The following is a 13,353-nucleotide window of genomic DNA, read 5'->3' on the forward strand; positions in this document are numbered from 1 at the left end:
AAGTTCTTACACAACGCTATTATACATCAACTTTAGTTTTACGCGCGAGTAATTGAAAAACATAATACCAAAATCGGTCACAACTCATTTCTCGCCCTTTCGGCGATAAAGGTAGACCTCGCATGAGGTAAAACTTCTTGAAATCTGCCACTTGCAGTAAGAATGAAAGATTAACTCAAGTTTGCAAAATAACATAAAATTTTACTTATCTTTGTAATATTCAGACATCCTTTTCTGGGCCCAGTCTTTAAAGGTATAGCAGATAGTGGCTTGGTTGATCCTCCTTCTTGTACGGGCTCACCCTTCAGTGCTTTCCTCTGGAAGCTTCCGTTTTTCACCACTACGGCCACCCTTGAACATCTTCCTTTTGTCCTCTGCTTGTGGTCTTGGCCGTTTGAAGGCAGCTGGTCTTGGTGGAACCGGGAAACTTCTGTCGAGATCCTGCTTGGACCTCGTTGTTGGCCGTTCAAATTTTTCTTGTACTTTTTCCTCCGCCGCTGATGGCCCTTCCGCAGTTCGGCGACTTTTGCTGCGGACAGTTCTGTCGGATGAGTCAATCTTCCGTTTCAAAGCCGGGTTATAGTTGCCGTCATTTCTCCTGGTCCTCTTCACATACGTCGTCCTTCTCCCTTCTTCATTCTGGGGGTGTTTGTGAACTCTGTTTTCTGGACGGTGGAACGGCTTCTTTTTCTTTTTACCTTCAATTTTTCCGCGGGGCAATTTTCTTTTCACTTGCTTCTGTCTCTCATTGGCTTGCCCTTGTACTTGTCGTTTTCCCACCTCTGGAACTTGTACCTGCGGTGTCTGCCGTACCGGATCCTGCAAAAGATCTGAAAAGATTTTCATTTTATTACGATCGAAGTAGGGTTTAATTTGATCAATATTTGCGGAACAGGTTTCACCATTTCTTGCCTTTAACACTACAACAGCGTGAGTTATTTTTTCTATAACTTATGGTCCTTCAAATCGTGGAAAAAATTTGGCAGTTTTATCTTCTGGTGCTGAAGAAAGTGAATGCTTAATTTTTAAAACTTCATCCCCTACTTTATAAGTTACTCCCCGTCGTTTCAAGTCATAATACAGTTTTTGTTTTCTTTGTGCTACTTCAGTATTCTTCTTTGCTTCCTTAATTAGTTTTTCTATATCACCCATTTTAAATTCTGGGGCTCTTTGTTGCACATAAAATAATTTATCTAACGGTGTTATAATCTTTCTGCCTAGAAATAACTTAGCAGGAGTTTTGCCCGTTGTATCATGTTTTGCGGTCCTAAGGGCGAAAGCAAATTCATTGACATAGTTATCCCAGCTTTTATGAAAATTTTTAACATAACTACGGATAATTTTCACTATATTGCTGTTGACCCGTTCCGCTATATTTGATTGCGGCCGATACGGGACCATTTTTAAATGACGTATGCCCAGTTTTTGGCACATGTCTTCAAATATATTACTTACAAATTGAGGACCATTATCCGATATAACTTTTAGGGGCGCCCCGTATTTTAAAATACATTTATTTAAAATAGAATCAGTAACTAATTTCGCGGAGGCTCGTTTTAAGGGAACAATTTCGGTCCATTTACTAAAATGATCAACCATAACAAGGAGATAGCGACTTTTATTTAACTGACTTTTTGGGAAAGGGCCCAATAAATCGATGCCGATTATTTCATTTGGAAATTCGGATTTAATACTATTTAGAAACCCGGCCGGGCGGAAATTAATATAATTAACGGCTTGACATGTTGGGCAGGACTGGACATACGCCCTTGTTAACTTTTGCAGTTCAGGAAAGTAGACTGCCTCGCGTACGCGTTGAGTAGTTTTTCGAATACCAGCATGAGAAGCTAAAGGGCTGTCATGGAGCTCTTGCAGGATATTTAATCTAAGACTAGCTGGGATAACAGGTCGAAATTCGTTGTTGGAATTCGTAGTTTTTGTGTAGAATAATAGACCATCTATTAGTTCGTAATGGGCCGCCCTATTTCTTATCGCCACAATATCTTGGTGGCTAAAATTTTCAGGATCCTTCAAATACTCATAAATACTTCCAAACTCAGGATCCTTACCTAGTTCAGTTATTACAGTTTCTCGGGAATTTATTGTACACGCTGTCAGCATTGCAACTTTTACGGTATTACCCTGTTCGTCTAATTTAATTCGTGATAGGGCATCTGCTACGATATTTTCCTTTCCGGGGGTATGCTTGATTACCAGATTATATTCTTGCAGCTTGAGTGCCCATCTTATTAACCTTGGGGATAAATTTTTCCCTGAGTACAATCTAGTTACCGCCGCATGATCAGAGTACACTGTTATGGGCGCCTTTCCAAAATAGACTCAGAACTTTTGCACTGCTAACAGAACTGCAAGTGCCTCTCTCTCGGTCGCGGAATAGTTTCTTTGTGTTTGATTTAAAGTTCGGCTAAAAAATGCCACGGGCTGCTGATTTTGCGAAAGTACCGCTCCTACCGCATAATCCGAAGCATCCGCTGAAATTTCTAAATTTTCATCCTTTTCAGGAAATTTCAACACAGGGGCTTGCGTTAATGCTTGTTTTAATTTTTCGAAAGCACTATTGGCTTCGGCCGTCCACGAGAATCTTGCCTTTTTCCTTTTTAATTTTAACAATGGCTCAGCGATAGCCGCAAAATCTTTTATAAAGGACCTATAATATGAACAAAGTCCTAGAAAAGAAGAGAGCTTCTTTGTCGTGTTTGGAGTCGGATACTTTTGTACAGCGATTATTTTCGATTCATCTGTCTCGATCCCTTTTTGCGATATTTTGTAACCTAAATATTTTAATTCAGGGGCTGCAAATTTGCACTTTTCGACATTAACTTTTAGACCGGCCTCATTTAATAAAGAAAACACCTGTCTTAAATCCTGTATATGTTGGTCGAGATTATCACTAGTAATAATGATATCGTCTAAATAGATAAATGTGGACTTTCCAAGAACAGGTCTTAACACAATGTCCATGCATCGCTGAAATGTTGCTGGGGCGCCTGAAAGGCCAAACGGCATACACAAAAATGCATAAGTGCCAGACTTGGTTATAAAAGCAGTCTTAGGCACGTCCTCAGGCCTGACCCCTATTTGAAAATAACCATTCGTTAAGTCTAAAGTCGTCATAAATTTGGTTGATTTTATGTTCCTTAAAATTTCTTCTATAATCGGTAACGGATATACCGGATATTTCGTTATGGAATTTAATTTACAGTAATCAATAGCGAATCTCCACCTTTTTGGATGCTCCAAAGGATAATCATTATTTTTCTTACATAAAACCACCGGACTAGCATAACTACTTGAGATGGGCGTTATGATCTTTTTACGTAGCATATCGGTAATATGCCATTCTATAATTTTTTCCTTATTTTTATCATACCGGTATGTCAATACTATGGTTAGTAACCTGAGTAAATCCTGGAATATCACTAAATAAGGAAGCAAATTCACTTACCGCTTGTCGGATTCTATCTTGCTCGTCATTAGGCAGGTGGTCAAGATTTAACCTTGGCGGTTCAACCTTTTCTACACGCACTGGTTTCATCGTCAGCTTAAGGGAAGCTTCATTAAAATCCAGTGTAGCTTGTGCGTCTGAAAGAAAGTCTATTCCTAGGATTAAATGTGCTTGCAAATTCTTTACTATAAAAAACATCACCTTTACTTGTTCATCCTTGATACGGATGTACAAAGGTACTTTACCTATGCACTTACATTGTTCTCCTTGCGCCGCTAATACTGTTGTATTATCCGCATTATATATGCGGTATTTGTGAAAATACTTTCTAAAAAAGACTTCTGCCACACAGGAACACTGCGCGCCGGTATCCAGGAGTGCGGTGGCCGGGATATTATTTACCAAGACTTCAATCTTCGGAAGAGTTAAATTTTTCACCATTACTGTATTTAAATTGTAGGAAGAGGGGTTTTCGTGGCCTTCGGATTTCCGCACCCTCTCGTCAGCAGAAATCCGTTTTAGTTTAAATTATTTTTCCTTTCGGTGCTTTCCTTCTTTCTCCACTGGCCTTGAGACTTTTTTCCTGGGTTGCTATTGAACTGTCGACGTTCGCCGGCTGTTTTTGGATGCTCAGGTTTCCTTGCCCACTGATTCGCTTTTTCTCCGTAGCCATGTGCTTGAGTTTGCTGTAGTCTTGGCGTACCAAATTGGTTTCGCTGTTGATATTGGCGTCTTCTTTCGACGTCTGCCGTTCTTCTACTTTCAAACTCGATTGCTAGCTCAAATAATTTTTCCAGTGTAGTCGGATTTCTCAATTCAATAAAGTCTTGCACTTGGGGTAGTAACCTCGGCAAAATCACTTGAATTATTTCAAGATCCGGACGGTTTCCATACAAGAGCTTGAAAACGTGAATTTTTCTTAAAATAAAGCTTGAGAGGTTTTCCATTCTTTGTTGATATATACTGAAAAGTTCTGTTTCTAATTTCGCACGATCCCTTACAACAGGGAAGGCTTTTAGTAGGGCAGTCTTCAAATTTTCGTAAGTATAGGTGGGACTTCCTGCTTGACCCAAGAGACTTCTGCCGATACATTTGAACCAGTTAAGCGCTTGGCCCCTCAAAGCGCTGGTAGCTAAGGTAACTTTCTGAAACTCGTGCACGGGGTAGAGCATGAAGTGGTCATCCAATTTTTCCAAAAAACTGGTTACCGGTGAGTTTCCGTTAAATGTTGCTTCTGGTTTCATCGAAGCGCACATGGTCTGGATGATGTACCCAAATCCTTCCAGGGCGGCAGCTGGCATTTCTGGATTCTGAGCCGTTTCTGCAGGCAGCACAGGTTCTTCTTGAAACTCGGCCATGGTTATTCTTCGTCGGGCGCCACTATCAGGTTCAATGTTTCTTCTAACCTTCTTCGGAAACATACAATGACCTGACTAGAACAGAGAGCTTACTAAAGCTATGTTCACTAATTGTAGTAAGTAGACAGGATACAGACGAAGGGTATACAAAACACTTTATTTTTCTTTATATACAATGACTTCCGTACTTCGGAATACAATGACCCTCCACTCGGGGTCTAACGTAAAAGATATTAAAATAAAACTAAACTCAAATTTAACTTTAGAATAATACATGTGTAAGATTGGCCTTATAATAACAGGAAGCGTATGTAGCACAGAGACTGTGAACACTACAATACGTTTAATTTATCAAGAGGATTAAAACCTCTGGCCTGGAAGGCAAATAGCAACTGCGTAACTTCTAAGGTAAGCGGCCTGCTTCGAACTCACTGCTTCCTCTCTCACTCTTGGCAAAAAGGCCACACTTAAATACTTGGCGTTCGCCAGACAACTTTGCATAAACTCCTTCACGCTTATAATTCTGGTCGGAAGTAGAAAATAAGAAGTGATAGTAAAGATTTAAAATAAAATAAACGTTAGTAAAACTTAAGATCCTTACAAGGAAGGGTGTGTTACGAGGTCTTGGTATGTTGAATTTTTAACACGTTAGTGCTTTGATTGTAGGAGGAAGTGTTGAACACATAGACATAAACACATTCGTGTTTGGTGTTCTTTTACAACACATGTCAGAGAGCACGGGGAGCGATAATTAAAATAGTCATGAATGAAATAAGAATGTTAAGAGAAATATAATTATACATGTTACTTGCCATTTCATTGTGTAACATTTCATTAAACTAGTTTTCCTTCCAGATCTCTGGAAGGAACCAGATTTGAATAAAAGCTCCTGTTTAGATGCAGTACAGATGAAAAAATTGCGTGTCCTGGGAGCTGCTGTTGTAAAAACAAATTTCTTTCTTTTAAATTTCTAGTTTCTAGCGAAAAATGTTTGTAAAAGATTGGCCTCGCGTTAGATTCTAGAACTAAAAGTTTTCAACAATGTCGTTTTAGACCTCAGTTTCAAACTAATTAACTCTGGCGGGAAATATGTAAGGATCTTAAGTTTTACTAACGTTTATTTTATTTTAAATCTTTACTATCACTTCTTATTTTCTACTTCCGGCCAGAATTATAAGCATTAACGTATTTATGCAAGGTTTGTCTGGCGAACGCCAAGTACTTAAGTTGTGGCTTTTTGCCAAGCGAAAGAGAGAGGAAGCAGTTAGTCGAAGCAGGCCGCTTACCTCAGGAGTTTTACTCAGTTGCTGGTTGCCTTCCAGGCCAGAGGTTTAATCCTCTTGATAACTTTAAACGTATTGTAGTGGTCACAGTTCTCTGTACTACATACGGCTTCCTGTTAATATAAGGCCAATCTTCCAGGTTTATTATTTTAAAGTTAAATTAGAGTTTAGTTTTTTTTTTTTTTTATATATTTTTACGTTTAGACCACAAGTAGTGGGTCTTTGTATTCCGAAGTACGGAAGTTATTGTAAATAGAGAAAAATAATGGGTTTTCTATACCCTTCTTGTGTATCCTGTCTACTTCCCAAAGTTATTGAACATAGCTTTAGTAAGCTCTCTGTTCCGAGTCAGGTCCTTGCATGTTCCCGAAGAAAGTAAGACGGAACATAGAACCTGATAACACCACCATCAAATTGTGGAATGCAGCCAAACCCATTCATAAAAGTCTTCTCAATAGTGAAGCTCATGAAATTAATTACCTCATAAATGACGTTTCACATCATTTAATTTGGCAGGTCTTCAATGTTATCTTTTTCTTTTATTTTATTATCTCATGCAAGTGCAAATTATGGAAATCCCTTTATAATTACATTACTGTTTTTTTTTTTTCCTTCTTGTTTTCCATCAAGGCTGTTAAATTCATTTGCTCATTCTTGCATCCTTATTATATACAAATATAAGTTATCCTAAGGCATCCTAACAAATTCTGTCTCCAGTTTCCCTTTTTTGTCTTATTATTTTTCCCTAATTTTTAAGAAATCGGAAAATTCTTAAAGATCTGTTTCTAAAATGCTTTTTCTTCTTTCATGCATCTTATTTTGATTATGTTAATGCTTGTATTATTTTTTTTTTGTGTGTGTACACTGTTACCAATTGGTCGCGGACACTTAACCGACACGAGTTAGCCGACAGGACATTTAACTGACAATGAGTCTCACTGTTCCCAACGCCTTCAGATTTCTGATACTTTCATATTTTATTACTACTTTGCTCAACACATCATGCTATAATCATTCCTGTACAAAGTCGTTTGGCTCCTCCCACTAATGTAATTTCCTTTCCCTGTCAAAAGCAGAGCGATTCGCCCTAATCCTCGCCACACGAGAACTACCTTTTTTTCTGAAATGCTATTTATATGTTGGGCATCGTCAGGCTTCCTTTATACATTGGGCATCGTCAGGTTATTTATACATTGGGCATCGTCAGGTCCATCCAGGCTTCCTCAAGAGCCTGGATTTCCCAACCATTCCAGAGTTCTAAAACTGTTTTCATATTGCAGAAACTGTATCTTGAAATATTCACACATCCCACTGTTTCCATTATTGTCTGCCCTGCTTCTAAATGGTTAATGATTTGTCACATCACATGTTCTGATTCACATCATATTCACGTCACGCATTCACACTCTGAAATATCATTTCAAATGATACTTCAGAGACTTAACAAACCCTTTTGAGCCCTTACATACTGAAATCAAATGTTGTATAGCAAAAATTAATTCAGATATTACTTTTGCACAAAACACTTAATTCACTATCAGTTGATGTAAAATCTTAATTTGTGTATCAAAAAACAAGTTAATCATTTATGATTGGATAATGCTCAACTTTCATGCATTCTCTTCAAAAATTTATTACATCAGTGCATATTTCATAAAATATAATTATTTCTGGATATGATTTTATTCATTATTTTTGGAAGATCAATGATGAGTGTATTTTCCATGTGGTAAAAAATTATTTTCCCTTTTTTAGCCTACTTTAAAAAATTTACTGCTTGTATTAATAATTAAAAATAAGCTTAATTGCTTAATTTAACCAAGTAAAATTACTAAATAAGGTTTTATAAAAACATTTTCTTTTTAATTACAGAATCAAAATAGAATTACAGTTTCTGATATACAGAAAATATGCAGTAAATTTGGCATTTCAGTTCCATTGCATGTGCTTGAAAAACTAATAGAGAAGAGTGGCATTACATTTAAAGATGGAATTAGAAGCTGTGATGCATCTGCATTTGTTGCTAACTGGAAGGACATAATAAATGAAAAACATAACTTTAAAAGTACTTTTTTTATTAAATAGTTTTTACATTTTTCATATTCTCAACATTTAGAACATATCACATTTCTTTTAATTAATATTCTGACAGAAAATGAAAAGAACAGCTATAAAAACTCATGTAACTTGAGTGATTGTGCAAACAAAGAACTTTATACAAGATTTTTATTTTGTCATGCTTGGCATATTTTTAAAAATGCAGAACTGCCCATTTCTTCAAAATAAATTTCATTAAGAACATAGCAAATGTGATATAAAGTGGGGTAAGGAAAATTTGGTGTTACAGCTTTTTAGAGATCCATAGAAAAATTTAATAAGATGTGCCATCGTCCTTGACTGAAATGCAAGTTTGCGGAGATTTTCCATGTTATGTATTAGATTGTCCAGATGTTCCTGCAGTAACATGTGTATTCATGGTGAGTAGCAACTTGAAGCTTCTAGTAAGTGTTACGTGGCAAAAAGTTGCCATCTTAGTATGTTCCCTGCATGTTTGTTCTATTGGATATACTTCTGGAGAATATATAAAGTTGCCATCTTAGTATGTCTCCTGCATGTTGGATGTACTTCTGGAGAATATATGGATTCCTTCATCCTCAAGATAATTGATCACTAGTGCAGCATAATGGAAACAATGAGCGTTATCCTTCATGAGGAGGAAATTATTACCAATTCCACTCCTGAACAACTTGTCATTAGGCTCAAAAACCTCATCTCTGTATATTTAAGCATTGTTGTGATTGCTGCTGTTGTGACTTATCTGAGAGTAACATCAGAACAAACCCACGGATCATGGCAAGGAGTGCCTGTTGTTGGTAAGAAAGAGCCTTGAGCACTATACATGTGACGCTAGGCCTATTCTTAGTTCACCCCTAATTTTGATGGTGAGCACTTTAGGGAGAAGGTCCAAGGGTCTACCACCAACCTCTCGAGAGGACTTTTGGCTCGCCACATATTTAGAGGGCCCCCATCCCACACGGACACTATACATTTACAGACATCTGTGCCTTCTCTGGGATTCCAATTGAAGCCCTTTGGTATGGCAGTGAGTGTTGCTGGATCAATAGCCTGCTTGGGTGACCATATTTAAGCATTCATAGCTGTATTGGTAAAAATATGTATGTGACCATTCAAAATGCTGGTCACTCATACTATGATTCCACTGCCTTCATACCAATGCTTTAATATGAATATTTTCAGCCTTATTGCATATGTTTTGTTGCTGGAGATCGTAACATGTTTGGAATCCCTCTCCAAATTAAAACGAGAATCATCAGTAAGTAAATTCATGTTTCCAGTTCATGGTGCTGCAATCATGATCTCTGCAGCATTGCAACCGAGTGCATTTCACAGCCTGGGGTTAGTGGAGTACAAGTCACATGTTTCCATGTATACAGCCCTCTTTTGCATAGCCTGTCACTCATGTTATATGTGGGTAGTCAATTTCCTGTAGCTGTAGTGAATTAGCTTGACATCTGAGCTGACCTTAGTTGTCTGTTTCTTTTCACAGTTGTTGCAAATAACGGTTCCAAGAGTTCGCTGTGGCTTGTTTTTGAACTTTACCTGGTTGTCTGCATGCATCACTAATATCTTTAATTAATTTCCAGATTCTTGACAGAACACTTTCGAGTTCCTTTAGGTTTTTAAAGGACTTGTGTCAGAGGCTGTCCTGCTTCCATTCTCCCAGTTGCATGCTGTTTCTCTCAATCTGTCTTCTCAATGGCATGTTCCAGCTTCCACATGCAAAAGTGTTATCCAACTACTCATGTGATCCTGAAATTGGAGTCTGAATAGTTCATTTGCAATCTTTTCTACATGTATCGAAAGGAGAAAACTTGCATATTTTTATGCAGCAAATGGGAATGCCATTGGACTACATTATGTTGAACTACCAACCAAATACCTTTCGTTGGACTTAATAAAATTAACACATTTTTTTTTTTTTTTTTATATATAATTGTTCCTTTAATTTTTCTAGCCAGTGTATTTGCTATATTTTCTTAATTTACTAACTCATAGTATATAGCAAAAGTAGAATATTTCAGTCATCAGGTTTAAGAATAAAGAAATTTGAATTTAATTCTTTATTTATACAACCTTTTAAAAAAAAAAAACTGTAATTTTAAATAAGAGGCTTTTAAAAATTTCTAATTACTTTTTCACTTAATTTCATTTGCTAGCTCAATTTGATCATCAGCTAGAGAAATCAAAATTATATCTGTGTCTTTTATAAAAAGTTACCATCATGTATATCTTTATTGCTTTACTGTGGATTAAGAACTTGCATTTGAAAATTGGTATCTTCAGCAGAATATTCTGTAGATGGTCAGAAGGTAATATGAAAATATACGAAAAAGTGATTTAACAAAATGAATTTTATCATATTAAATTTTTTCTATTCCTGGGTACCAATTTCCCTTAGAAAGTCCTCCAGGAAGGCATCCCTCCCTTTAGGCAGATAACCCTCGTGTGCTTTGCCATAATTGAATAATCCTAATCCTATTCCTGGGTAATAAATATATTTTCTGCTCTAGTTTATCTAAATTTTATCAGCAGAATTTCTTCATGAATTTTCAGCTGTAAGAGTTTTTTTTTTTTTTTTAATTTATTTTTAATCTTTATTTTTTAAATCTTAATTTCCAAACTTGAGAAAATCAAGCAAATTAGCAGCTTTCTATATTGCTAAAAAATTTTCCTTTTTTAACTTTTTTGAAATGAGTTAATTTAAAAACAAATCTTTTATGTAATTATTCTGATTGGATCAGTTAATTATAAATGTTACTTGCTATTTTCATGAGTATTATTATTCTAGTTTGTAAATTGTTGATCTCCACTTTCCTCTTAAAACCATGTAGAAAAAAGAAAAGTGTTTTTGCCTGCTTTTACTACTTGTTTTTTAATGAAATGTCTAAAATTTCAGTTCATTTTCATCTGCAGAATGCTTGTTTTCTGCTGCTAATTTTAATATGCAAATAAGGCTCCCTTTGAAACAAGTTATTAGCACTTGAATTTCTTTTATATGTAATTTTCAGTTGTGCATGTTTCATCTTTTGGTACGCAGTTGGAGCTAAATATTTTCCCATCAAATTCCATTGTTTTGCCTGCCAAATGCCATTAATTTTTTTAGTCCAAAGGGGCTTTGTTCCTGAAGGACTATTGTTTTCGTTTTGCATCGAATCACTATAAACGGCGTATCACTTTTCAAATTGTTGCCACCAAATGTTAGAGTCCTGCATTATATTTGAAGAAATTACATAGTTTATAATTAGGTTGTTTAAATTTGAATGATTAGTAAAACAGAAATTTTTCTTGCACTCCTTTATTTAGTTTTTAGTTTGCTTCTGTAACTTGAATCTTTAGTATCACTCTGTTTTATTCCTTCTTGTTGAAATTTAATTTGGTGAGAACAAGATTTTTGGCATAATATGAAACTTGATTCCTTACCAAAAGCTGCAATTACATGCTGCAAGTTAAACATAAACTTTAAAAGTGTTTTCATTGAGCTTAACAAAACCGATGAACAGGGTATGTCAATCTATGACATGTGAGGAATAAACGTAACAACTTGATGAAAGTGGGAGTTGGATAGCAGATGATTAACTTGACTGGTATGTTGACAGACACTTGGCTGCTATAATTTCAAGTTATACTTCATGGAATATTTGGCTACATTCCTATTTCCACTGTAATTTTTAATAGCTCCTTTCCATGTTAGGATTCTGTACATCATATCGCTTCACCACACTCAAGAGAATCACAGCTGTTGACCAGGTTAATTATAGGACGTCGGGTGGGTACAGTGTTTTCACAGGCATGCACACACCTTCTTGGCTTGTATCGTGGGACTATATAAAGCGTCGAACTTCGCAAATCTTCAGCAATGCACAGCCATGGAAGAAATGCAAATTTCCAAACACTGAATTTAGCAGTGGTGATTTTGTTCATTTTTTTAAGTGTTTATTGAATGTCAGTGATACATTTAATTCTTAATTCTATTCTTTAACATTTCATTTCAAAAACCTTCTCTTATTTTTTAATTGCTCTTTTGTGGATAACTGATGCATACTGCATCTTATATGAATGTATGTTCATGTTGAATATCAGTCAGTCATCTGCATGAGTTAATGACATTTATTTCTGTGTTCTTCTTAACAATTACTTTCATTGCTTTATATCTCATTTTGTAAAGGAAGAATTACTAATGTTTTTTTTAACTTCTAGCATCTATTTTTTTATTCATACAAATTTTTTGTAATTTTATCTCAGTATAATTTTGCTGAGTATAATTGAGAATTCATAATTAATTTAGAAATACAGTATGTTAATTCCTATACTTGTGATTTGTGCCATTTATGCTACATTAGCATCATTACTAGAGGTGGTTTTCTTTCTACCATGTAAGAACGGTGGGAAAATGACTGAGATCTATTTTTGAATAGTTATATTCAGTGCTTTATTTGTAATTTTTTTCTTTCTAGTAGCCACAGATTTTTTTATTTCTAGCATTTAGTAGTTGATCTTATGGTTTTCCCTCCCTTGTTATTAAAAATTGCCAAAACTTGTTTTATTTTCATTGTCAAAGTCAAATGCATAAAAACTTCAGTCTTGCATGTTAAACTGCTGTGTGATTAGGCTAATGCCATTAATTTTTTATGCGTGCACACATTTGCTTTTTTATTGATAATGAAATAAAAACCTTTTCATAGTCCTTAAGAGTGTTCAGAAAATGAGAAAGGGTAAATTGTTTTATTTAAAGTAAATCTTTCTTGTAGAATCCAAAAGCATTATTTTTTTAATATTATTTTTATTTCTTTCCTAGCTATACACAGTAGGACCATGCCAAATTAGACAAGTAATTATTTAAGTTTAAGAATGTAAAGTAATTTTAAATGTAGATGTAGACATTCTTAAATTTTAAGTGTTGTTGTAATTATTTCTTCAAATAAACTTAAATACTTAATGCTGAAATATATATAACAAGTCTTTTTATATCTTAAAGTAGTAGAGCATAATATTCGGTTTATTTTCAAAAATACATGTATATAACACATTTTAACTTCAGCACCTGCCTTAAATTTTCTATTATATATATTATTGAAAAATTCTGTTCCTTTACATGCTTCCTTATAATAACATTCATAATTAAAGACATCATATTTGTTTTCACAAACATATTCTATCATACTAG

At 35.4% G+C, this 13,353-nt stretch overlaps 1 protein-coding gene across 3 annotated transcripts in view; it reads left to right on the forward strand.

Annotated features, from left to right (window-relative positions):
• LOC118184865 (EF-hand domain-containing family member B-like) overlaps positions 1-13,353 on the forward strand; it is a 94,770-nt gene that overhangs the window by 47,932 nt on the left and 33,485 nt on the right. For all 3 annotated transcript variants that reach the window (XM_085817324.1, XM_085817323.1, XM_085817322.1), the window contains exon 6: positions 7,980-8,172. In XM_085817324.1, the coding sequence (XP_085673450.1) occupies positions 7,980-8,172 (193 nt within the window). The remainder of the gene's footprint in view (positions 1-7,979; positions 8,173-13,353) is intronic.

The sequence above is a fragment of the Stegodyphus dumicola genome, chromosome 5 (assembly GCF_044657685.1).
Source record: "Stegodyphus dumicola isolate Sdum_Otavi_A_Nest chromosome 5, ASM4465768v1".
In the NCBI taxonomy this organism is placed as follows: Eukaryota; Metazoa; Arthropoda; class Arachnida; order Araneae; family Eresidae; genus Stegodyphus; species Stegodyphus dumicola.